General features: G+C 37.3%; 1 protein-coding gene and 1 non-coding gene across 3 annotated transcripts in view; one reads left to right on the forward strand and one right to left on the reverse strand.

Moving 5' to 3' along the window:
• SEPTIN7 (septin 7) overlaps window positions 1–27750 on the forward strand; it is a 292002-nt gene that overhangs the window by 211084 nt on the left and 53168 nt on the right. For both annotated transcript variants that reach the window (XM_070369525.1, XM_070369524.1), the window contains one exon: window positions 23417–23519. In XM_070369525.1, coding sequence (XP_070225626.1) covers window positions 23510–23519 — 10 coding nt within the window. In that variant the 5' untranslated portion in view covers window positions 23417–23509. Of the gene's footprint in view, window positions 1–23416; window positions 23520–27750 lie in introns of those variants that run through there.
• LOC138987694 (U6 spliceosomal RNA) lies at window positions 25702–25808 on the reverse strand. The gene has a single exon (XR_011464074.1). It is a non-coding gene; the product is annotated as a U6 spliceosomal RNA (small nuclear RNA).

Here is a 27750-nt window from a genome sequence, read left to right on the forward strand (position 1 = left end):
CTGAATATGTCATATAAAGTATTTATTACCTTTTTCAGCTTTTATCATGTGTATACTTAAAGTGTATCTTTTGTTTTCATCACAACATTAAATAATGTTCAGTTCAGTTGCTCAGTCGTGTCCGACTCTCTGCGACCCCATGGACTGCAGCACACCAGGCCTCCCTGTCCATCACCAACTCCTGGGGTTTACTCAAACTCGTGAGTCGGTGATGCCATCCAGCCATCTCATCCTCTGTCGTCCCATTCTCCTCCTGCCTTCAATCTTTCCCAGCATCTGGGCTTAATTAAGGATGGATTCTTGTGGTATATAATTTTGCTGAAGTTGATATACAACTAATCAGCTATTAATTCATCTTATTTTATTAGTCCTCCAGTTTTTATTTCTCTGCCTTGCCCCTTTTCACATCATGATTGAAATCTTGTCTGAATTACCTCGTATAATTTCTTTCTTTGCAGTCTAATGAATATGTCAGAAATGGAAAATAAGATCTGATTTATAAAGAAGAAAACCCACACTAACTTGTGAATGACTTCATTTTCTTTCTGTTTGATTTTTTTTTTTAATGTAAATGCCTTAGGTTTCTTAATAATAACTTTGGAAAATAGAAATAATATAAAAGTGAATTACCCCCAAATCCAGTTAGCAAAATATAACCAGTGTTAAAATTTGTATGTATTTTCTTTTTGGCTTTTTTCTTTGTCAGCTTAAAAAATTTTGATAGTGGTGCATGGTTACACTTCTCTTGGGTAAATAGTTAGCCTAAGTTATAGGTAGGTGTACATGTAACTTCTTAAGAAATTGCCAAACCATTTTGTAACATAAATGTTAACATTTATGTTCCCATGAAGAGTGTGTAAAAACTTTTAGTAGTTTCACATACTAACTCCTGGGATGGCCACGCTTACTAATATTAGCCATTCTAGTGGAGTACCTAGTGGATAGAACATTGTGATTATAATTGTCATTTTACTAATGAGTAATGATGTTGAGGATCTTACCATGTGCTTGTTTGCCATCTATTTGTCTTTGATGGTTGAAATATTTGGTCCATTTTTAAGTTGTATTGTCTAATTGAGTTGTATATTTTAGATGCTAGTTCTTTGTTGAATTATGAAAATAACTTATTTCTCATCATATCTTTATCTGCTATCAATAATTCTTATCTGCCACAAATACTACTGTACTGCTTGCCTTAGTAGTGATTTTCTGGGGTTATTTTGGCTGCTCTGCATGGTTTGCAGGATCTTAGTTCCCTGTCCAGGGATTGAACCCATGGAATTCTTTTATAAGAAATAATTGTTCTATCTCACACATTCATTCATTCAGTTATTTATTAATACTGGTAGGACACGTGAATATTAATTTTGTCATTGTTTATTGCTCAGATTATCCTGAATCTGACTATTGGGAACTCTTTGCTGTTAACTCATATTCATCTTTCTACATGCCTCATCATTTATTTTGGAGCACTTGTTTATTTTCTGGTTTGTCTTTTATTTTTCATCCTCAGGCCTGGAATTGATTATTTTTCAAGGAGTTCGGGTTCCTTTTATCTCAGAATAGTGTTTAGAAACCAAGGTCTCAGCTCTAAAAGTGCTCGTTGCTCCTACTTCTAGGTGTTTTGAACAAACAGATATAAGAACTTGTGTTTTTTGTGTACATTCACACATCTGTATTTCTGTACCTATCTCTGTGTAAATATATTTGTTTATATATATTAAAAACCATGAATTCATACTGATAAACCAGTTCTAATCTACTGACACCAGATTCAGTCTAGCCTTTCTTTTTTCCTTATTTGTAACTCCTTTCTCCAACAGTGGAAAACTTGGCTCTCATCTACAATTTATTTATTATTTGTTCAGTTCTGATGTACATGTAAATGTAATTTCAGAATTACTATTATAAATATATTTACTTCCTAGAGTATAGATTGTGTACACCTCTTTCTGTCTTTAGTCTTTTTTTTTTTTTTTGTCTTTAGTCTTATACTCTGTAGGCTACATACTGTTTTCCAGTGTTCTGTTCTGTTCTTACCCATTTTGTTCATCGCTGTTATGTTACTCATTTGAAATATAGTTTTGTTACTGCTTCTAGTCCACTTTGAGTTCTTCTCACATTCTGGCAGGTTTTGGTTCTTTTTTTTTCATTGGGATATATGAAATGTTGTTCAGTTGCTAGCTCATGTCTGACTCTTTGTGACCCCATGAACTGTAGCTCACCAGGCTTCTCTGTCCTCCACTATGTCTGGGAGTTTGCTCAAATTCATGTCTGTTGAGTTCGTGAGGCTGTCTAACTGTCTCATCCTCTGCTGCCCCCTTCTCCTTTTGCCTTTAGTCTTTCCCAGCATCAGGGTCTTTTCCAGTGATCAGCTCTTTGCATCAGGTGGCCAAAGTATTGGAGCTTCAGCTACAGCCTCAGTCCATCCAATGAACATTCAAGGTTGATTTCCTTTAGAATTGACTACTTTGGTCTCCTTGCTGTCCAAGGGACTCAAAAGTTTTCTCCAGCACAACAATTCGAAAGCATCAATTCTTAGATGCTTAGCCTTCTTTATGGTCCAGCACTCATATGCACACATGGAAAAAAGCTATGGAAAAACCATAGCTTTGACTGTATGAACCTTTGTTGGCCAAGTATTACGTCTCTGCTTTTTAATACGCTGTCTAGGTTTGTCGTAGCTTTACTTCCAAGGAGCAAGTGTCTTTTAATTTCATGGCTGCAGTCATTGTCTGCAGTGATTTTGGAGCCCAAGAAAATAAAGTCTGTCACTGTTACTCCACTTTTGCCCCATCTGTGGCTTCCCAGGAGGTGCTATTGTTAAAAGAACTTGCCTGCCAGTGCAGGAGACATAAGTGACAAGGGTTCGATCCATGGGTCAAGAAGATCTCCTGGAGAAGGGAATGGTAACCCACTCCAGTATTCTTGCCTGGATAATCCCACGGACAGGGGAGCCTGGTGGGGCTACTAGAGTTCATGGGGTTGCAAAGAGTCAGACATGACTGAAGGGACTTAGCACGCACACATTTGCCAAGAAATGATAGGACCAGATGATCTTCATTTTTTGAATATTGAGTTTTAAGTTAACATTTTCACTCTCCTCTTTCACCTTCATCAAGAGGCTCTTTAGTTCCTCTTTGGTTCCTATTATTAGAGTGGTATTATGTGCATATCTGCAGAGAAGGCAATGGCACCCCACTCCAGTACTCTTGCCTGGAAAATCCCATGGACAGAGGAGCCTAGTAGGCTGTAGTCCATGAGGTCTTTAAGAGTCGGACACAACGGAGCGAATTCACTTTCATTTTTCACTTTCACGCATTGGAGAAAGAAATGGCAACCCACTCCAGTGTTCTTGCCTGGAGAATCCCAGGGACAGGGGAGCCTGGTGGGCTGCCGTCTATGGGGTTGCACAGAGTCGGACATGACTGAAGCGACTTAGCAGCAGCAGCAGCAGCAGCATGTATGTATCTGAGGTTGTTGATATTTCTCCCGGCATTCTTGATTCCAGCTTGTGATTCACCCAGCCAGGCATTTTAGATGATGTACTCTGCATATAAGTTAAATAAGCAGGGTGACAATATACAGCCTTGATGTACTCCCTCCCACCGTCTTGCTGGGGCTTCTCCTTTGCCCTTGGATGTGGGGTAACTTTTTTTGGCAGGATCCAACATTCTCCTGTTGATGGTTGTTCAGCAGTGAGTTGTATTTGTAGTTCTCACAATAGTTAGAATTGGACATAGAATGACAGAAATAGGGGAAAACAATAGAATGGAAAAGACTAGAGATCTATTCAAGAAAATTAGACATACCAAGGGAACATTTCATGCAAAGATGGGCTCGATAAAGGACAGAAATGGTATGGACCTAACAGAAGCAGAAGATATTAAGAAGAGGTGGCAAGAATACACAGAAGAACTGTACAAAAAGGATCTTCACGACCCAGATAATCACGATGGTGTGATCACTGACCTAGAGCCAGACATCCTGGAATGTGAAGTCAAGTGGGCCTTAGAAAGCATCACTACGAACAAAGCTAGTGGCAGTGATGGAATTCCAGTTGAGCTATTCCAAATCCTGAAAGATGATGCTGTGAAAGTGCTGCACTCAATATGCCAGCAAATTTGGAAAACTCAGCAGTGGCCACAGGACTGGAAAAGGTCCATTTTCATTCCAATCTCAAAGAAAGGCAATGCCAAAGAATGCTCAAACTACCGTACAGTTGCACTCATCTCACACGCTAGTAAAGTAATGCTCAAAATTCTCCAAGCCAGGCTTCAACAGTACGTGAACTGTGAACTTCCAGGTGTTCAAGCTGGCTTTAGAAAAGGCAGAGGAACCAGAGATCAAATTGCCAACATCTGTTGGATCATTGAAAAAGCAAGAGAGTTCCAGAAAAACATCTACCAGCTGGAAAATTCTTAAGGAGATGGGCATACCAGACCATCTGACCTGCCTCCTGAGAAATTTGTATGCAGGTCAAGAAGCAACAGTTAGAACTGTACATGGAACAACAGAGTGATTCCAAATTGGGAAAGGAGTACGTCAAGACTGTATTCTGTCACCCTCTTATTTAACTTATATGCAGAGTACATCATGAGAAATGCTGGGCTGGAGGAAGCACAAGCTGAAATCTAGATTGCTGGGAGAAATATCAATAACTTCAGATATGCAGGTGACACCACCCTTATGGCAGAAAGTGAAGAAGAACTAAAGAGCCTGTTGATGAAAGTGAAAGAGGAGAGTAAAAAAGTTGGCTTAAAACTCGACATTCCAGAAAACTAAGATCATGGCATCCGGTCCCATCACTTCATGGCAAATAGATGGGGAAGTAATGGAAACAGTGACTGATTTTTTTTTTGGGGGGGCTCCAGAATCACTGCAGATGGTGATTGCAGCCATGAAATTAAAAGATTCTTACTCCTTGGAAGAAAAGCTATGACCAACCTAGACAGCATATTGAAAAGTAGAGACATTACTTTGCCAACAAAGGTCCATCTAGTCAAAGCTTTGATTTTTCCAGTAGTCATGTATGGTTGTGAGAGTTGGACTGTAAAGAAAGCTGAGTGCTGAAGAATTGATGCTTTTGAACTGTGGTGCTGGAGAAGACTCTTGAGAGTCCCTTGGACTTCAAGGCGATCCAGCCAGTTCATCCTAAAGGAAATCAGTCCTGAATGTTCATTGGAAGGACTGATGCTGAAGCTGAAGCTCCAATATTATGGCCACTTGATGTGAAGAAGTAACTTGTAGTAAAGAAACTGATTCTGGGAACGATTGAAGGCAAGAGGAGAAGGGGATGACAGAAAATGAGACGGTTGGATGGCATCACCCACTCTATGAACATGAATTTGAGTAAGCTCCAGGAGTTGATGATGAACAGGGAAACCTGGCTTGCTGCAGTCCGTGGGGTCACAGAGTCAGACACAACTGAGCGACTGAACTGAACTGTATGGTAGTTTGAATATGTTTGGCACCTCCTTTCTTTCTTTTTTTTTTAATTTTATTTTATTTTTAAACTTTACATAATTTTATTAGCTTTGCCAAATATCAAAATGAATCCATCACAGGTATACATGTGCTCCCCATCCTGAACCCTCCTCCCTCCTCCCTCCCCATACCATCCCTCTGGGTCGTCCCAGTGCACCAGCCCCAAGCATCCAGTATCGTGCATTGAACCTAGACTGGCATCTCGTTTCATACATGATATTTTACATGTTTCAATGCCATTCTCCCAAATCTTCCCACCCTCTCCCTCTCCCACAGAGTCCATAAGACTGTTCCATACATCAGTGTCTCTTTTGCTGTCTCGTATACAGGGTTATTGTTATCATCTTTCTAAATTCCATATATATGCGTTAGTATACTGTATTGGTGTTTTTCCTTCTGGCTTACTTCACTCTGTATAATAGGCTCCAGTTTCATCCACCTCATTAGAACTGATTCAAATGAATTCTTTTTAATGGCTGAGTAATACTCCATTGTGTATATGTACCACAGCTTTCTTATCCATTCATCTGCTGATGGACATCTAGGTTGCTTCCATGTCCTGGCTATTATAAACAGTGCTGCGATGAACATTGGGGTACACGTGTCTCTTTCCCTTCTGGTTTCCTCAGTGTGTATGCCCAGCAGTGGGATTGCTGGATCATAAGGCAGTTCTATTTCCAGTTTTTTAAGGAATCTCCACACTGTTCTCCATAGTGGCTGTACTAGTTTGCATTCCCACCAACAGTGTAAGAGGGTTCCCTTTTCTCCACACCCTCTCCAACATTTATTATTTGTAGACTTTTGAATCGCAGCCATTCTGACTGGTGTGAAATGGTACCTCATAGTGGTCTTGATTTGCATTTCTCTGATAATGAGTGATGTTGAGCATCTTTTCATGTGTTTGTTAGCCATCTGTATGTCTTCTTTGGAGAAATGTCTATTTAGTTCTTTGGCCCATTTTTTGATTGGGTCTTTTATTTTTCTGGGATTGAGCTGCAGGAGTTGCTTGTATATTTTTGAGATTAGTTGTTTGTCAGTTGCTTCATTTGCTATTATTTTCTCCCATTCTGAAGGTTGTCTTTTCACCTTGCTGATAGTTTCCTTTGATGTGCAGAAGCTTTTAAGGTTAATTAGGTCCCATTTGTTTATTTTTGCTTTTATTTCCAATATTCTGGGAGGTGGGTCATAGAGGATCCTGCTGTGATGTATGTCGGAGAGTGTTTTGCCTATGTTCTCCTCTAGGAGTTTTATAGTTTCTGGTCTTATGTTTAGATCTTTAATCCATTTTGAGTTTATTTTTGTGTATGGTGTTAGAAAGTGTTCTAGTTTCATTCTTTTACACGTGGTTGACCAGTTTTCCCAGCACCACTTGTTAAAGAGATTGTCTTTAATCCATTGTATATTCTTGCCTCCTTTGTCAAAGATAAGGTGTCCATATGTGCGTGGATTTATCTCTGGGCTTTCTATTTTGTTCCATTGATCTATATTTCTGTCTTTGTGCCAGTACCATAACCCTAAAGACTCCACCAGAAAATTACTAGAACTAATCAATGACTATAGTAAAGTTTCAGGATATAAAATCAACACACAGAAATCCCTTGCATTCCTATACACTAATAATGAGAAAACAGAAAGAGAAATTAAGGCACCTCCTTTCTTTAAGATTGGAGTGAAAACTGGCTTTGCCAGTCCTTTGGCCACTGCTGAGTTTTCCAAATTTGCTCACATATTGAGTGCAGCCCTTTAACAGCATCATCTTTTAGTATTTTAAATAGCTCTTTTGGAATTCTATCACCTCCACTAGCTTTGTTTGTAGTAACGTTCTTAAGGCCCACTTGACTTCACACTCCGTAATGTCCAACTCTAGGTAAAACATTACTGTGGTATTAATCGTCAGTTCTGTAAAGCAGTATGTCTGGAAATGTCCCTTCCATGTCTTATCTCTTTTACACTTTTACCCATCTCATTTTCCTTTTCTACCATTTAACCACCCATCTGTTTGGGTAACCAATTTTAATAGTTTCTTGCTTAGTTTTTAATTTCTTCCTATCATCTTACACAGATGAGAAGATACACGTAGGAAAGCAGATATAAAAATTATATTGAGTTGGCCAAAAAGTTCTTTTGGGTTTTTCTGTAAGCTGTTCTAGGAAAATGCAAATGAACTTTTTGGCCAACCCAATATATGAAAAGTAGTGTATTATAGACACTACATACTTGATTCTATGACAGCTTTATTAAGATAAATTCACATGCTGTAAAATTCATCCCTTTAAATTGAACAATTCTGTCATTTTTAGTATATTAACAGAGTTGTGCAACCATTGTTATGTCTAATTTGAGGACATTTTCATCAACTGCAATGCTGCTACTACTAAGTCATTTCAGTTGTGTCCGACTCTTCGCGACCCCATGGACCGCAGCCCACAGGCTCCTCCGTCCATGGGATTTTCCAGGCAAGACTACTGGAGTGGTTGCCATTGCCTTCTCTGAACCCCAATGAAACCGTGTATATTAACAGTTACTCCTGTTCCCTCCTGTTCCCACGTCTTGACAACAGCTAATCTACTTCTCATCTTTATGGAATTTCCTATTCTGAGCATTTCATATAAATGAAATCATAGAATTTTTTTTGTAATTAGCTTCTTTCACTTACCATGATGTTTTAAGGTTCGACCATATTGTAGCACCCATCAGTACTTCATACCTTTTTATTATTAAATAATATTTTATTGCATGGGTGTGCATGTACATGTGTGCTCAGTCATGTCTGACTCTTTGAGACCCTAAGGACTGCATCCTACCAGGCTGATCTGTCTATGGAATTTTCCAGGCACGAATACTGGAGTGGGTTGCCATTTCCTCCTCCAGGGGATCTTACAGCCCCAGGGATTGAACCAGTATCTCTTAACATCTCTTTCATTGGCAGGTGGGTTCTTTACTTCCAGCACCACCTGGGAAGCCCCTTTAGCCATTAGAGAATTGCAAGTGAAAACAACAGTGATACTATGACTCCAACAGTGATAGTTTAAAGGGACAGACTAATAACAAGTGTGAACATGGATGTGGAGAAACTGAAACCCTCTCATACTACGGGGGGAATGTAAATGTCACAGCTGCTTCAGCAAACAGTTTGGCAGTTTCTCATGAAGTTACCCTAAGATGCAGCAATTACATCCCTAGGTATATATATCCAAAAGAGGAAGCATAAGTCCATATGAAAACATTGTGAATCTATAAACAAAATTATGTGTTACTTATACAGTAAGGCTTCCCTGGTGGCTCAGTGGTAAAGAATCTGCCTGCCAGTGTAGTATTCTTGCCCGAAGAATCCCATGGACAGAGGAGCTTGGCAGGCAGCAGTCCATAGGGTGGCAGAGTTGAATGTGACTGAAGTGATTTAGCACCCAAGCACACAATGGCTAATGATGCTCAACATCTTTACATGTGCCTGTTGGCAAGTTGTATATCTTCGGTGGAAAAGTCAAAGTGTTAGTTGCTCAGTCGTGTCTGACTCTGTGACTCCATGGACTGTAGCCTGCCAGGTTCCTCTGTCCATGGGATTCTCTAAGCAAGAATACTGGAGTGGGTTCCCATTCACTTCTCCATGAGATCTTCGTGACCCGGGGATCAAACCCTGGTCTCCCAAATTGTCGGCAGATGCTTTACCATCTGAGCCATCAGGGAAGCCCATCGTCTGTGGGGCAGTGTTTATTAAAGTGCTGTGCCCAATTTTTAGTTAGGTTATTTATCTTTTCATTTATTGCCCTAGAGATTACCTTAATAACTTATAACATTATAATTTGGGTTATTACCAGCTTAGTTTCAGTAAAATAACAGTAGTTTTGCTCCTGTGTACTTTTCATTTCCTTTTACCTCCTTTGTGCTCCTAGTGTCATACAAATTACTTCTTTCTAGTTTATAAACCCCAAAACAAAATTTAATGATTATTGCTTTGTAATTTCAGTCACTGAGTTGTGTCAAACTCTTTGCGACCCCATGGACTGCAGCACGCCAGGTTTCCCTGTCCCATTACCAACTCCAAGAGCTTGCTCAGACTCATGTCCATTGAGTTGGTGATGCCATCCAACCATCTCATCCTCCATCGTCCCCTTATCCTCCCGCCTTCACTCTTCCCAGCATCAGGGTCTTTTCCAGTGAGTCAGTTCTTCGCATCAGGTGGCCAAAGTATTGGAGCTCCAGCTTTAGCATCAGTTCTTCTGATGACTGTTCAGGACTGATTTCCTTTAGGATTGACTGGTTTGATCTCCTTGCAGTCCAAGGGACTCTCAAGAATCTTCTCCAACACCACAGTTCAAAAGCGTCAATTCTTCAGCTCTCAGCTTTCTTTATGGTCCAAGTCTCACATCCGTACATGACTACTGGAAAAACCATAGCCTTGACTAGATAGATCTTTGTTGACAAAGTAATGTCTCTGCTTTTTAATATGCTGTCTAGGTTGGTCATAGCTTTTCTTCCCAGGAGCAGTCATCTTTTAATTTCATGGCTGCAGTCACCATCTGCAGTGATTTTGGAGCCCAAGAAGATAAAGTATGTCACTGTTTGCATTATTTCCCCATCTATTTGCCATGAAGTGATGGGACTTGATGCCGTGATCTTAGTTTTCTGATTGTTTAGTTTTAAGCCAACTTTTTCACTCTCCTCTTTCACTTTCATCAAGAGGATCTTTAGTTCCTCTTCACCTTCTGCCAAAAGGGTAATTGCTGTGTAAAGTGTGCCTTTAAATCAGATAGAGTTGCAAATAAAAATTATATTTGTGCTGTCTTTTGTGTTTACTTATTATGTAGGGTTTCTATCTGATTGTGAGGAATTTTCAATTTTTGCTTATCAGAGAATGTCTTAAGTTCAGCTTTATTTTTGAAAGATGCCTTTGGTAGATACTGAATTCTTGGTTGACATTCATTTTGTTTTAATGTCTTCAGTATGTCATCCATCTACTTTCTGGCCTGTGTGGTTTCTGATGAGATGTTAGTCATTATTCATATTCAGTCACCTATATAGGGTCATTTAAGTCTCTTGCTGCTTTCCTGATTCTTTGTCTATTTTTTGGCAATTTGATTGTGATGAGTCTAGCTGTGGATCTCTGCTTTTTCTCTTTTTGAAGTTGCTGAGCTTTTATTGTGTTGACATGTTTTTCTTCAGATTTGGGATGTTGTCTGCCATTGTTTCTTCAAATATACTTCTTGCCTCATTCTCTTCTTGTCTCTTTGCCTATGTCCTTTTTTCCAGTACTTCATGGACTCCCATTATGTTTATGTTGGTATGCTTGATTTTGTTCCATACTTTCTGGCTGTGTAGTTTTTTATTCCCTCTTATTATTTCTGTTCCTTAGCCTGGTAAATGTTATTTGACAATCTTATTTTGCTAGCTTGTATCAGTTTTTGAACCTCTTTGTCTCTAGTGGAATTTTATTTCAGTTATTCTACTTTTTAAAAATAATTTTTTTTCTTTATTTTTCTTGTGCCGGGTCTTTGTTGCTGTGCGCTTTCTCTAGTGTTGGAGAGTGGGGGCTTTTCTTCCCCTGTGGTGTGCAGGCTTCTCACTGTGGTGGCTTCTCTTACTGTGGAGCGTGGACTCTGGGGTGCGTTGGCTTCGGTAGTTGCCACACGTGGGCTCAGTAGTTGCAGTTCCCAGTCTCTGAAGCGCAGGCTGAGGAGCTCTGACACACCAGCTTGTTTGCTTTGTGGCATACGGGATCTTCCCAGACCAGGGATCCAACCTGTGTCCCCTGCATTGGCAGGCATTTTCTTTACCACTGAGCCACCAAGGTAGCCCTCTACTTTTCAACTTAAGGATTTTTATTTGGTTCTTTTTAATAATTTCTTTCTGTTTATTAATCATCTGTATTTGATGAATGTAGTTCATATACTTTCTTTTAGTTTTTTAGAAATGATTTCCTTTAGTTATTTGAATGTATTCAAAATAGCAGATTTAAAGTCTTTGTGTAATGTCTGAGTCTTCTCAAGGTTAGCTTCTGTTGATTGCTTTTTCCCCCCCATGAATGTGGGTTATATTTTTATACTTTCTTGGGTGGTTGTTTTTTTTTTTTTTTTTGCATCTCATAATTTTTTGTTGAAAACTGGGCATTTTAAGCAAAACAGCGTGGCGGCTGTGGTCAAATTCTCCATCTCCCCTCTTTCCTCCACCCCAGGATTTATTATTGTTTTTTGTTGTTTAGTGACTTTTGGGGAACTAATTCTGTAAAGTCTGTTTTCTTTGTCTTGTTTTGTCACTGAAGTCTTTAGTTATCCTATTGGTTGTTTGTGGGGTCTTGCAAGGAGTCAGACAGGTCAAATAATCTTTTTTGGGAATGGAGCTTTGAAGAAGCCTATTCTCTTCCAGTTGCTGACTGGGTGCTGATTTTTGCCATGATTGCATGCTGTTGGTTTTCAAGGCTACTGTAAAACAAGTGAGGGAAGATAACGAATGGGCAAGTTAAAATACAACAAGAACTGCTGTTTTTACTGACATCCAGCCCTTTTTCTTGAGTAAGTGTTCTTTGAATTGCTGTAACCCTTTGTTCATTTCCAGAGATCAGAAGAAATTGATTTTGATAATTTTGCCTCTTACTGCTTTTAATGAAGGAGAGACTTTTCTTAAGTCTTTACTCTGTTAATTTCTTTATTGTCACTCCACTGTATATCCTTTTGTTTTCCAGTGTACACATAAGAGAATCTTTAAAAGTAAATATTACTGTGCCAGCTGTCTAATAATAGTTTTTCCACTCAGTATATTGCTATCTGTCATGTCTGTTCTTCTAAAAGTTTTAATTTCTGCATGGTGTTTTAACACATGGGAGTAACATATTATTTGTTTCACTTGTTTTTGAAACTTTGGTTTTTATGATTTTTCATTATCCTTAACAGTGCTTTGTTGAATGTTGTTTTATCTAAACCTTATAAATTTAAAAGGTATAAATTTGTGGAAGTGAAATTTATTGAGTGTGAGAGCATGAAGACTTAAGTTTTCGATGCATGTGGCCAAGTTGATCTTTAGGGAAGTGGTTTCATTTATATTCCACCAGTCATGTGTGAAAGTGCCTGTTTTCCCACATCCTCACACTACTGGGTACTACTGTACCCAGTAGTAATTTAGTTTAATTTAGTGCTCTCCAGTAGATCTTTTGGTAATTATGAAAATGTTCTCTATCTATGAAATTTCCATTTCTGTATCGAGTAGGGTAATCACTACCAGCATGTGGCTCTTGAACACTTGAAATGTAGCTAGTCCTAAATAAGGTATGCTGTATTTCAAAGATTATTACAAAGCCAAAGCATGTAGAAAAATTAATAATGTAAAGTGAGTCATAACTTTTTATATTGACTGCATGTTGAGATGTTGATATTGTATATACATTGGGTGAAATAAAATAATGTTGTTAACTTCACCTTTTTACTCTTCGTGTGTCTACTGTAATATTTATTACATAGGTAATTCATCTTATATTTCTATCAGTGGTTGTCTAGACTGTAGACCATTCTTCCTTTAAAAAAAGCCCTGCTTCTTTAAAGCTTATGCTATTTAATAACAGTATTTTCTCACCCTTCTTAACTTTGTCAGATACTGTATCCCTGTTTTCTCTTTATTTGTTAAAGATGGCACCAAACAGATTTTCTTTCTACTCCACGCCCTGTTATCATTCTGGGGCATATTTAGTGACCATGTATAAAACTTGTTCAGTAATTTACTTACACATCTGGGATTATTGTTGAGCCATCATTTTAACGGCTCCATGTGGTCATCTGGAACTTCTGGTCCACCTCTGAAGACTTAAGTGTATGGCTTTTTCTGTCTACAACTTCATATTCTTTTAGCTGTCTCATTTCCTTACTTCCTCCCTTGGATCCTTGACCCTCTCCATTTTGTTCAGTGATTCACTTCAACCATACTTGTCAGCTCTCTTGATGCCTTGTAGTTTTTTTGCGCCCTTTCTGCAAAATAACAGCTTCAGATAACAGTCTTGGCTTACATTCAGTTACAGATTGCTACTGGAGTAAAAGATCACACGATTCAGTTCAGTCACTCAGTCATGTCCAATTCTTTGCAACCCCATGGACTGCAGCATGCCAGGCGTCCCTGTCCATCACAGATTTATCCTAAACTAGTGGACAGAATTGCTTGGATGCCTGCTGTGTATTCCTAGCCCATCTTTTTGTTTTGATGGTTGCTGATTCAAATCTTTATCTCTTAAAATTCCCTGGTAAGTCCCTTTAGGATTAGTAAATGATTTTTCTCTCTGATGTTTAAAGAAAATCCTGTCTTTCACTCCAAAATGTTATCTGTATCCTAGTTTACCTTCCTTTCTTTAGCCACTTGTCTAGGTAATGCTTTTTTTTAAATTTATTTTTATTTTAAAAAATTGATTTGTTGAAGTATAGTAGATTTACAATGTTGTGTTCATTTCTGCTGTACAGCAAAGTGACTCATTTATATATACATATGCTTTCTTTTTTATATTCCTTTCCATTGTGGTTTATCCCAGGGTATTGAACATAGTTCTCTGTGCTATATGCTAGGACCTTGTTTATCCATTCTGTATGTAATAACTTGCATCTACTGACCCCAAACTCCCAGCATTTAAGCATGCAACCATCCTTTTTTTTTTTTTAATTCCTAAAACCCTGTCTTAACCCTTTGTTGTTCTCTAAATTCTACTTTATTGCTCTTCTGTTCACAGATAAGCATTCAGAAAGAATTGACTTGTTTACGCTCACTGTCTACAGTTACTCACTACTTATTTATTTCCATTATGCCTCCATCTATCTTTCTCTTATCTGTCCAGTGCTCTGACAATGGTCCCTGATAATTTTAAATAGATTCTTTTCTGTCTCTGTATTGACCACTCCAGAGCATTTGGTACAGTTGACCACTTCTCGAAGGAGGCCACTACAGTTGACCTCCTTGAACTGCTTCTAAAAACTGTTTTCCTCATTCTTCTTTTTTTCACCTTTTCCTAGGTTGTGTAGGTCATAGAGTTGGGATTTTGTTGTTGGTTGTGGCCTGCTTCCTACTTTGAATACTGTATTTGGATTCATAACCCATGGCCTTCATACCATTTAAATGTTGATGACTTAAAATGTTAGTGTCTGCCTAACCTAGACATTTCTAGAACTTCTAACTTTTATATATATAGCTGCCTACTAGATATTTGTTTTCCTAAAGCCCATTTTTTAGCACCTTAAACTCAAGTGAATTTTTCTTTTAGTGACTGGAACCACCATTAATCCAGCTCAATGTAAATTCATAAATTTAGAATTTATGTCTTGCTGTTCCCCCCACAAGTTACAGAGACTTGTCACTTCAGCTCATTAATATCTAACCCAGCATTGTTCATTAGAAGTTAATGTAAGTCACATATGTAAGCTTTTCTGGTAGCCTAGGCTTCCCTAGTAGCTCAGATGGTAAATAATCTGTCTGCAGTGCAGGAGACATGGGTTCAATCCCTGGGGCAGGAAGATCCCCTGGAGAAGTAAATGGCAAGCCACTGCAATATTCTTGCCTAGAGAATCCCATAGACAGAGGAGCCTGGCAGGCTGTAGTCCATAGGGTCGCACAGAGTTGAACATGACTGAAGTGACTTTGCATGCAGGCATGTTAAAAAGTTGAAAAAAATAAATTTTAGTATCATTTTTATATAGCCCAATATAGCTGAAATTTTATTTCAATATGTAATCAGTATAAAAATTGACATTTCATTCTTTTTTTTCATAATAAGTCTTTAAAACCTGATTTGTGGGACTTCCTACTGGTTCAGTGGCTGGTCCAAGTGGCTAAGGCTCCATGCTCCCAGAGCAGGGGGCGCGGGGTTCGATCCCTGGTCAGGGAACTAGATCCCATATGCTTCAACTAAGACCCGGCACAATCAAATAAATAAATAAATAAAAATAAGTATATATAAAAAAATCTGGCTTGTATTTTATGCTTAATGTGTGTGAAAGTGGCTCAGTTGTGTCTGACTCTTTGCAACTTCATGGACTATATAGTCCATGGAATTCTCTAGGCCAGAATATTGGAGTAGGTAGCCATTCCCTTCTCCAGGGGATCTTCCCAACCCAGGAATTGAACCCAGGCCTCCTGCATTGCAGGTGGATTCTTTACCAATGGAGCCAGAGCATATCCCAATTCAGACTTGCTAAATTTCAAGTGATTGATAGCCACATGGAGCTAGTGACTACTGTAATGAACAGTAGTGTTCTAACTTAACTCTTAATCCTTGTTACTTCTGTCATGGTTCAGGTCCTAATTTCTTCCCTGGGCTACTGCAGCAGATCTTGAAATTGCTACCAGTATCTCCTCAATATTCTTATTAGTTGTAATTTTCTAAAATATGAATATGACTTGGCTTGTGAATTAATGTGATAGTGCAGTTTTCTGCTTAAAATCGTTTAATACTCTTCATAAGTTTTAAAGATGATGCCTCATCTGAGTTCTTTACTGTGGCCTATAAAGTCCTCTGTGATCTGGATTTTGCTTGACTTCCTACTCTGCGTCTCCTGGACCTTGATTATGAGGTGTACTGAACTATTTTTAGTTACCAAAAAGATCTGTACTTTCTTCTCTTGCTTTTGGGCCTTTACAGTTGCCAATTTGCTTGCCCATATTGTGCAGCACCTACCCAAATTTCTCATCAGACTAGGCCTGCTAGTCCTTCAGAATCTGAAGATTCTGACAACATAATGGGAGAAAACACCCTTCCTTTTTGTTCTCATAGCTGTCTTCCTGTGCTTGCTTCCATTATAGTGTTTATCACTGTATTAATAGAATTGCCTTCTAACTTCTCTGACCTCAGATTCTTAGTTTCATAAGCAGGGACCTTGTTTTCATTAGCTTCTGTATTCCTAATTGGTAATCCATACATTATGTGAATCCAGTAGCTATGTTAAATGAATGAGTGTGGCCAGTAATTCTATAAGAAGAGATTTAAATTTCAAGTTCAGAACAAAGAAAAAAATTTATTTAAAATTTTAAGTTACCTCTTACATGTATTCATACAGATATTAAAATCTTTTAGGTAGAGTAACCAAGAATCCAGCACAAGATTAAGAAAGTAAAAGTTGGTTATGTTTGTACACAGTTGTTCATCTCAGTAAAAAGGGAAGAGCTGCTGCTACTGCTGCTAAGTTGCTTCAGTAGTATCCAACTCTGTGCAGCCCCATAGACGGCAGCCCACCAGGCTCTCCGTCCTTGGGATTCTCCAGGCAAGAAACTATCGAGCACTTGAAATTCCTACCATCTCTTACATAACTCAAGGGGAAAGTTACAGAACTTCACTACTGAAAAGTCTTAAGTATTTTAAATATAACTGGTGCAAAAGTACCTAGATTCTAGATTTAATATAACAACACTACGAAGATGTTACAGGATCACATAAGTGTTTCCTAAATATTACCTTTATTGTCCCCTCCTCAATTTTCTTTAAAGGTCATACGTTAGTTTGCATGCCCCTAGCTCTTGCCTTTTTGCAGAAGGCAATGGCAACCCACTCCAGTACTCTTGCCTGGAAAATCCCATGGATGGAGGAGCCCTGCAGGCTTGACTAGACGGACCTTTGTTGGCAAAGTAATGTCTCTGCTTTTTAATATGCTATCTAGGTTGGTCATAACTTTCCTTCCAAGGAGTAAGCGTCTTTTAATTTTATGGCTGCAATCACCATCTGCAGTGATTTTGGAGCCCCAAAAAGTAAAGTTTGACACTGTTTCCACTGTCTCCCCATCTATTTCCCATGAAGTGATGGGACTGGATGCCATGATCTTCATTTTCTGAATGTTGAGCTTTAAGCCAACTTTTTCACTCTCCTCTTTCACCTTCATCAAGAGGCTTTTTAGTTTCTCTTCACTTTCTGCCATAAGGCTGGTGTCATCTGCATATCTGAGGTTGTTGTTATTTCTCCCGGCAATCTTGATTCCAGCTTGTGCTTCATCCACGCCGGCATTTCTCATGATGTTCTCTGCATATAAGTTAAATAAGCAGGATGCCAGTATACAGCCTTGACGTACTCCTTTCCCAATTTTGAACCAGTCTGTTGTTCCATGTCTGGTTCTAACTGTTGCTTCTTGACCTGCATACACATTTCTCAGGCAGATAAGGTGGTTATGGTATTCCTATCTCTTTTAAGAATTTTCCACAGTTGTTGTCTTATACACAGTCAAAGGCTTTGGCATAATCAATAAAGCAGATGTTTTTCTGGAATTCTGTTGCTTTTTCTGTGATCCAACAGATGTTGGAATCTCTGGTTTCTCTGCCTTTTTCTAAATTCAACTTGAACATCTGGAAGTTCACAGTTCACACACTGTTGAAGCCTGGCTTGGAGAATTTTGAGCGTTACTTTGCCAGTATGTGAGATGAGCAATTGTGTGGTAGTTTGAATATTCTTTGGCATTGCCCTTCCTTGGGATTGAGATGAAAAGTAACCTTTTCCAGCTCTTAGGCCACTGCTGAGTTTTCCAAATTTGCTGGCATATTGAGTGCAGCACTTAAACAGTGCTTTTTCACTCTCAATTTCAATCTTTTAGGATTTGAAATAGCTCAGCTGGAATTCCGTCACCTCCACTAGCTTTGTTCATAGTAACGCTTCCTAAGGCCCACTTGACTTTGCATTCCAGGATGTCTGGCTCTACATGAGTGATTGAGAGAGTTGAAGGTTTATAGTAGATCCTATAAAAATGTTTTAATTTTCCCTCAAATTCTCACTTTTATTGCTTCCAACCTATTACAACTCAGTTTTATTGTTGTTCCCCAAAAGCATATTTAGCAATTTTCAAAATAAGGTGCTGTTTTTCTCCTTGGAAAATATATGTTAATTTATAAATATTAATATTCAAAATTTAAAAATTATAATGGGTTTTCAGATGCCAAGGTTTTGATAACTTTACTTTGAAATAAGAACAAATGGTAGAGAATATAAACAAACCTTAAGAGTTCCAGTAATCTATTATTGAAACCTTTTTGAGGCATCTTTTTCTTTGAATATAATTGATTTCTAGAAGTAAGTTTAAGTCAATTAATGACTGCAGTTACTGGGTATTGTATTTAAGTTGATTTTCCCACAGGTAGTGAAATAGCAAGCAATGGAATTGTAGTTTGATTTTCTTAAATGTGAATTTGACATAGAGATTTGCCATATCTTTTAGATAGTTACCGAAAGATTTAACATGTGCTTTTAGAAAAGATGATTTGATAACTGTTTCTTCTTACATAACTGATGATTGAAATCAAGTAATACTTTTAAGGTATTTTGGGTGAAGCCTGGGTGAATATACTTTTATCTATATTTGCATGCTTATAAGTGTCACAGTTACGTCACTCGGGTCTATAAATAATGTTTCTTTATCCAGAGATTATATTTCACACTGGCACTGTGAGCATTATATTTGTCCAGAAAAAGAATCAGTGGGTGGTTAAATCTTCTGAATTACAGACTGTGGTTGATTTTAGAATTTGGGAAAGGCAAGATTCTTATGAAATGTGAAAAGTTTATGTGTTTTAGTCAGCCAGTGTTATATTTTAGTATATTCCCTAAATCTGTCTTTTGTGTTTAGACACAGTTTCTTTCTCAGGAGAAATTTTCCTGAAAGTGTATTTTTGTTTATTTTTTTAAACAACTCCTGTGTATCAGCACTCTGTTAGGAATATAGAGATGAATATGACATGATTTTCTTCCTCTGGGAAATCAGTCATATGGGGAAACTGGCAAATGACATGCTTAATTTTAAAATAATTTGTAACATATATTTATTTTAAGAATTATATTAGTTAACGTATACAGAGAATTATCTACTCTCAAACTAGTAAGTCTTCTTCCTCACTGTGTTACTGAGACTGCTCTTGTGTAGAATTATCAGTAATCTTATTTCCAAATTTTATGGTCACATCTCTCGTATTTTTCATTTGACTGTTCAGTAGCATTTAACACAGTTGAATAACCTTCAGCCCTTCTAGTTTTCTTTCCTCCTCACTGACTGATCTTTCTTACTCATTTTCTGCCTAACATTTTAGTGTTGGAGTGCTCCAGGAAACTGCCTGTGTGATGTGCTGTGCTTAGTCGCTCAGCAAAGTGTCTGACTCTTTGTGACCCCATGGACTATAGCCCACTAGGCTCCTCTTTCCATGGGGATTCTGCAGGCAAGAATACTGGAGTGGGTTGCCATGTCCTCCCCGCAGCCCAGGGATCGAACCCTCTGGTCTCTTGCATTGCAGGCGGATTCTTAAGCCATCAGGGAAGCCCCAGGAAACTGCCTAGAATCCCTTTCGTCTATAATCTCTCTTTGAGAATATAATCCTCTCTCAGTACTATCTATATGCTTATGTTTCCTAAATCTGTATTTTCAGGAACAGCCAACCCTGGAATTTCTGAATTCATATGTTTAACTGCCTATGACCATTTCTTCTTGAATATGTAATAGAGTCTTCAACACATTCAAAGCTTTTTTTGATTTTGGTGATTTTGGCCCTCACCGCTCACTCTTTTCCTTTGTTCCCTCTTTCCGTGGAGATATCACTAGCCATTGAGTTGTTCAAGTCAAGTAGTGAGAGTTATCTTTTGTCTCTTTTACTGATCTCATGTAATGCACCAGAAGTGTCCTGACCATTCTTCCTTCAAAACCTGTTCTGAATCTTTCTCTTTCCTACATCGACACCATCTAAATTCAGTATACCCTTTCTTTCTTAAACTATTATAGTAGGCTTCTTAGCAGTTTTCTTATTTCCATTTCTTCTCTTAACAGTAAGAACTATCTTTAAAACACAAATCAGGTCAGGTCACTTGCCTGTGTGAAACCCTCCAGTGGCTTCCCATCATGCCTAAAATAACACTCAGATTTCCTGCTTTGACTAGGTCCCACATTATCTGGCCCCTGCCTGCCTCCCTGACCTATTTTCTACCACTTGTCCCCTGGTCTACTACCTTACTTCTGTGGAGTTCATATACTTTATTTTTGTTCCTGAAAGTACCAGGTTCACCCCCACTTCAGGGCCCACCGCTTGCCCTAAAATGCTTTTCCCTGTTTTCTTACCTCAGTCTCCCAGTTGTCCCTAAGACTGTTCTGTGACTTGAGGATAAAGCAGTGAATAAGACACAGGGGTAGACTGAGGCATTTTTCTTACACCTTTTGTATGGTGGGTTTCTTGAACATGTAACCTAAAATATTTTCTCGGAAACTTCTTCAGTTCTCTCAGATGGTCAGATGGCTTCCTCTTTTTGATGTCACAACTTCTGTAACTCCTTTAATCTGTACCTTGATGGAGTTTACGTTCTAGTTGGAGGTAGAGTGAGTGGAGATCACCATAAACAAGATTTGTATGTATGTTAAATGGTGATAGGTGCTAAAGGGAAAAAAAAACATAAAGCAACAAAGTGCTGAGATGAGGAGTAGGTTGTAGTTTTAGTAAGGGTATTCAGAGCAGTCCTCTCTGTGGAGGTGACATTTGAATAATCATTGTCTTTTCTAGGTTGTGATATAACTCAGATTTGTTCAATATAGAAAAAAAGACATACCCTTTTTACGGACATTTTGTCCAAACATAGTCTTATTTTCTCCTCTGTGCTCTGTTGGTTGCCTTTCAGTTTTCATAGGTCACATTTATTTCATCTTTCCATTTGTTATTGCTTGCAGTCTTTAGCTTCCTTTCCTATATCCCCAAGTTTGCATTTCTTCCAATTCTGAACTTTAGTTTAATTACTTGAAATATAGTAATACTATATAAAGATCCTAGGGAAAATATTGGCATTTATCTGATCTGATCTGTCTTAATCCAGTGACTGACAAAGCAAAATTGTATGAAATTTACATTTTTTTTTTTCTTCTTGGAATTTAAAGTCGGTCCCTGTATATCTTCTTGAAATTTCATACTTTACACTTTTTTCATCATTTCTTGTAAGACTTCAGGTGCAAGGCATAGTGATTGTCCTTTCTGAAAAGATAGGAGGTGTTTGATTCTGTGTTTTATCAGGAAAGCTGCTAAAATGGACTCACTGGGCCTTATATCCAACAAAAAAATATTTCCTTGATGTGAGTAGAAAAAAGTCTACTTTCAGTATATTTGTAATTTACCTCTAATTTGTTGAGTTACACGTAAGTAACTTTCATTTTCCCCCCTCTTCATTTTACTATGTTCCAATGGATTTCTCTGCCCTGTTTGGACTGAATGTGCCTTGAATGATTTTTGGAATTCCTCATTTACTGTTCCTCTGTGGATCTGTTCTGTTGGAACCTGGAACACTGGAATGATGGAAATATGTTCTTTACAAAGTAGCTGTGAGTATACTACATAATTAATACAGAGGCTTTTTTCTGGTCTAAGTTAAATTTCAGTTACAATTGGATGAAATATGAATCAAGGAAGCTTTAAATTTAATACATAGTCTTAGCTCTGCACATAGTAGGCTTTCAAATATTTGACTTTAAAATATTCTGATCAGTGTCTTAACTAGTATATTTAAAATTAGCCTCTAATTTAATTGGCTTACTTATCTGCTCAACATTTGTCTTAAAATTAATTTATATGAATTTTTAAAAAGGGTAAAAGATTATGGATGGAATATTTATTATATATGTGATACTAGTGAGGAATGCAGGGTGCTGTTCTTTGTTAAATCCAAATGTATTGAATTATTACTTTGATCCCATATAAGTGTTTTTGGATGAGAATTTAAATGTGGCAAAAACCTTTAAGAGAAATGTGTATCTCTTAGGAATGTTATTTTTAAATGATGAATGGCATTATGTTTTAATGATGAATAAGACCTACCTCTGAGTAAATTAATCTGTAAGACTACTCACTCAGATGGTCTGAACTATGGACAGTATTTGTCACCAATGGGTAAGTTGAGAGTCACACTGATTTTCTATGCCAATTTAGAAGTAGGTTTGTATGAACTAATCATGAAATTATTGGTGAGGTCATCAAAGCTATACAGAAGCTATACATCAAAAGCTATACAAAAAATGGAATTAAAGTTTACTTTAAAACCAGGATAAATCTGATGTCCAGTAAAAGCATTGAGGTGACATCACTGGACCTAGTGTAAGAGTTTGAAAGATAATGTTTACTGATTGACATTGATCATGAGAGCTTTCAAGAGTTTATGAAAAATTTTAAACTCCACATTTTGATTTTATTTCATGAATAAGAAGGTGAATTTCAAGAAAATCCTGCCTGTGGTTTTTAGTATGAGCAAAGGGAATAATTAAAAGAATCCTTAATATAATCATATAAGATTATATATGTAATATAACAGGGAATATGTTATATAACATAATATATTATTAATACAAAATATATAATTAATTATATAATATATAGTATAGCAGGGAAGCCTGGCATCCTGCAGTCCATGGGGTCATAAAGAGTCGAACATGACTGAGTGACTGAACTGAATATAATCTTAAGGGGATTTGAATTTTTTTATTGTAAAAAATCCTTTGTTGTTTTTTTAGTTGCTTGATCAGAATCTTAGTAACTTACTATAAATTGAAATCTTTGCTCTGAGGCAGGTTTTTTAAAATTTTTATTTTATTCCCTTGGGTTTTTATAATTGACTCAGTTGAGTTCAGTTCAGTTGCTCAGTTATGTCCGACTCTTTGCAACCCCATGGATTGCAGCACGCCAGGCTTCCCTGTTCATCACCAACTCCCGGAGCTTGCTCAGACTCATGTCCATCGAGTCAGTGATGTCATCTGACAATCTCATTGACTTTTATAATTGACTACTGTTAATCACTTGTGCTCAATTTACTTTGTCCATTTTTTCGATTAATACTTTTATTGGTAATACTATAAAATCAGTTTGATTTACCATGAATAAGAGTTTGTATGATTTTCTAAAAATAGGTTAATGAAGAGAATTTGAAATGTATGATAGAAGCATTTTGTTGATGTATAAATAATTGACCCTCTTTTACTTTTCTCAGCAACAGAAGAACCTTGAAGGCTATGTGGGATTTGCAAATCTCCCAAATCAAGTATACAGAAAATCAGTGAAGAGAGGTTTTGAATTCACACTTATGGTTGTCGGTAAGATATGATTTCTCACTAAAGTTGAATTTTGATGAACTATTAATGAACTATTAATAACTATTTAATGAACTCAGAATGTTTTAAGAAAACAATAGCCCAAATAACTGCAGCAATCAATGTTGTATGTTTTTTGTTATGCAGATACACTTTAAAATTTAACTTAGTAGCATAGTGGGATTTAAGTATTTTCTTGCCTGTTTTTTTGTAGGTGGCGCAGTTTTGAAAACTGCGGGAAAGGGAAGTAGAAGTTGAAAAGCAGTGGGAGGTGGGTAGTGGAACAGAAAACTGGAGAAGTTCTCTTCAGTTGATGCTACAAAAGGAAATAGCATCTGGTGGTTACTTATTACTCCAGGATAGTTTTATTCTTTGGCTCATGTAGTGCACTGAAGCCATATCATCCAAGTGTTTAACTTAAACATATGTTCTCTAAATCTGAAAAAGGAGGATGGGGTAGAGGATCATAATCATGCAGTGATTACCCTGGGAGTTCATTCATTGAGTGTAAGCCCTGGAATAAGTGAAATATGACTCTCCTTCTTTGGTTCACTCTTACTTTTCTCTTGGGTGTGTTTCATCCTGTGAACACCTTTCCCTGCCTGATTTGATTTTAAGAGATTGTCAGGGTTGTTTTAACTGTAGTTTAGTAACATCATCATATATGAAAAGACACTTTACCATGTGTAAGATTAGTTTTCTTAAATGACAGTCTTAATCTTAAATGTCTTTATAATATTTTCATTTCATATAGTCTGACTTTATAACCTGGCTTCTCAGTTTGATGCAATGTATTGTATTTCTCTATTTAAGAAGATGGAAGGCAGAATTATTGGATTAACTATCCTTGACAAAATTGAGTTGATGCTGGATCTTTATATATTGTGCATTAAATTTTGCTAATTATATTCCACACCTGGTATTTTATTTTGGTGTTATTATTGAATTAGGTATGAAATACTCCTTCACTGAAGGGAAGAATATTTTTATCAACTGACCAGAATATTTTGCCTGAGGGTCAGTTTGTGGCTGTTTGGAAGTATCTGCATTGTAATAATTCATAGTTAAAACGTGGTACAAAATCTGCAAACTTGATACTTGTCTGCCTCTGGTTGAATAAAAAGTATGGTATACCTGGCTTGCAAATTGCTGCTGTAGAGCAGAGGTGTGGGTCTAGATAGGTGAATAAAATATGCAGGACACACCTCTTCCTAGGTTGGTAACACGGATGTTATACTTGAAGAAATGCTGCATCTTATATTTACATTTACTATGTAAGGTTAGTGATCTTAAATGACAAACTGTAGACAAATAAAAGATCATTTTTTAATTTGTAAAAAAACCTCCTAGGTCCATTAGGAGAACCATAACAGTTTTCAAAAATTTTTATTATTAAAACTTAAAGAGTGACTTTTTGAGTGTCTGCTTAGTAATGTCTGGGAGTCAAGACCAGATATTTGGTTTGAATTGCTGTGGCATTTTTCCAGGTGAAAGATATATAATAATCAGCTGATCTTGACTGTTAAAGGAAATATGGAATCTCTGAATGTAACTTACTAGTTTTTTTGTTGTTGTTGCCACATGTAACACTTGAACATTTTATATTTAACATGTACATTTTATTTAATTAAATCAGCCGTTGTACACGTTGCAGCTATGTATTGTTAGTGTTTTATTTTTTCCCCTTAACTAATACATGCCCTCATAGATATATTCAATCAGTGTTAACCACCATGGGAACACGATGCTGATTCTTACTAGTTTTTTTGGTTAGACCTTTTGTCAAGTATAGCTTGTTTTTTCTCTTTGATAAGACTTAAAATGAGAATAAAAGAGAATGGGTATCAATATTATTATTCTGTCCTCCTGCCCATATCTTGAACATTACTGTTTAATTAGCTGTCTTTGTGTAGACTAGAGTACAAGGTCTGAATCTTTTCATCTACATAGTTGCAGTGTGTGACACATAAAAGTCACCTTTTAAGTATTTTATACATTGTTTTTCAGACTGCAGGCCATATCTGACAGCACTGTGTGTATATTATAGAAAGCTAAAGCTAACCTTGCTGTAACATTCTTTTTTTTTTTTTTTACCCATGTCTGGAATATTTTATTTTTTTAAATTTTATTTTAAACTTTACATAATTGTATTAGTTTTGCCAAATATCAAAATGAATCCATCACAAAAAATATGGAACGCTTCACGAATTTGCGTGTCATCCTTGTGCAGGGGCCATGCTAATCTTCTCTGTATCGTTCTAATTTTAGTATATGTGCTGCCGAAGCGAGCACTTGCTGTAACATTCTTGACTTACAATAGAGACTACAAGCTATTCCTTATAAACTGAGTCCTCATTTTTGTGATTTATGCTCAGAGCAACTTCGACTCTTAAAACAGTTTTTGGTTTGAGATTTATACATTGATACAAACTGAGAATCTATATTTAACAGTTGATTTCTTAATCTCTTCACCCTTTGTTGGGAAACCTTTATCCAGTAACCTTGCTTCATAAGCAATATTTATTATTTACCTGAGGGACTTTTTTTGTATAAAAGAGGCATATTGGTATTCCTGTATTTTCTTGCCTAAAGGATCTTATAATTTACATAATGATATAAAATATACATAAAAAGATAACGTTTTCAGGAAGTAAATACAAGTTAGTAGAGTCATATAGAAATTAAGAACAGATGTTTAAAGGTATAGGAGAGCTTATCCCTGGTTGGACATTATTACTACCTTATTTGAGGAAGAGGTATTAGGGCAGATTTTTGAAGAATATAATTGGGATAGACATTGAGTGGGCAGTCCAGTTGGAAAAACAATAGCCAACAAAAATCAGCACCTATGCGTCAGGCAATATTTCAAGTACATAAAGTATTGACACTTTATTTCTGTAACTCATACAGTCCTTAACAGTAACCTTATGATATGAGTATTATTGTTTTCTGCATTTTAAAGATGCAAAAACTGAGGCATGGAGATATTAGTTACTTGCCCATGGCCACACTGCTGTCAGATGCCAGAACCAAACCCAGTCTCTCTCTCTCTGGTGTGTTCTTAAGCACTATGCTGCTGCTGCTGCTAAGTCGCTTCAGTCGTGTCCGACTCTGTGCGACCCCGTAGATAGCAGCCCACCAGGCTCCTCTGTCCCTGGGATTCTCCAGGCAAGAACACTGGAGTGGGTTGCCATTTCCTCCTCCAATGCATGCATGCTAAGTCGCTTCAGTTGTGTCCGACTATGTGTAACCCCATGGACAGCAGCCCACCAGGCTCCTCTGTCCACGGGATTTTCTAGGCAAGATGCAGAGGCTCATTTGGAAATACTGGATATAGTGCATCCATTATGATTTGAACTTGCATGATTTCAACTAGATATTCTGTTTTCCCTAAAAAAATTAAAGAGACGAGGGACAGACAGAAAAAGGAATGAGAATTGTAGATAACTTAAATAGTACAAGCAGTTTTTTCTGCCATTCTACTGAAATGAGTAGTTTCTGTCCTAGGGTCAGCATGAAGTGGGAGAGGTGAATTTTCTATTCCCCTAGTCATTTCCTTCCACATACTTTCATAGTGTATGCCGCTCACCTTGCTCAGTTAGTCTAGGTGCCTTAATATAAACTAGTTACTTCTTAAGTGCTCAAGAAAAAGGTATCTGTTTCAGTGCAGGAAGAAAACAAGTTGTCAGGTTATATGTAATTGTGCTTTATGGATGATATGGAGGAGCAGAGGGAGTTTTAAGATTAATTGGCATTATACATTGATTTTAGGATCCTACCCTGAAGAGTTCACTTTGTAATAGTTGGAAAAACGGCTGGAAGTGTAGGCTAGCGTAGATTTTAAAGACCTTGATTGCCTCCAGGATGAAGAGATTGGAATTCTTGATTTTGAATCTTTATTTGAAAATTTAGTTTAAAACCCAGTGTCAGCAATATTAAATAATGAAGACAGTTAGGTCTTTAATGGAACAAAGCGTCAAACCTGTTTGGGCTTGGAACTTGACAATTCTTTGTGTGCTTCTTAATTAGACTTGCCTGTGCTCTGAGATGGAAATGGCAACCCACTCCAGTATTCTTGCCTGGAAAATCCCATGGATGAAGGAGCCTGGAATGTTGCAATCCATGGGGTCGCAAAGAGTCGGACATGACTGAGCGATTTCACTTAAAAAAAAAAGCATGCTCTGAGAATAAAATGTTAATTGTAAATTCCTGATTTTACTAGAATCTTTCAAAG

The sequence above is a fragment of the Bos mutus genome, chromosome 4, assembly GCF_027580195.1.
Source record: "Bos mutus isolate GX-2022 chromosome 4, NWIPB_WYAK_1.1, whole genome shotgun sequence".
Classification (NCBI taxonomy): Eukaryota; Metazoa; Chordata; class Mammalia; order Artiodactyla; family Bovidae; genus Bos; species Bos mutus.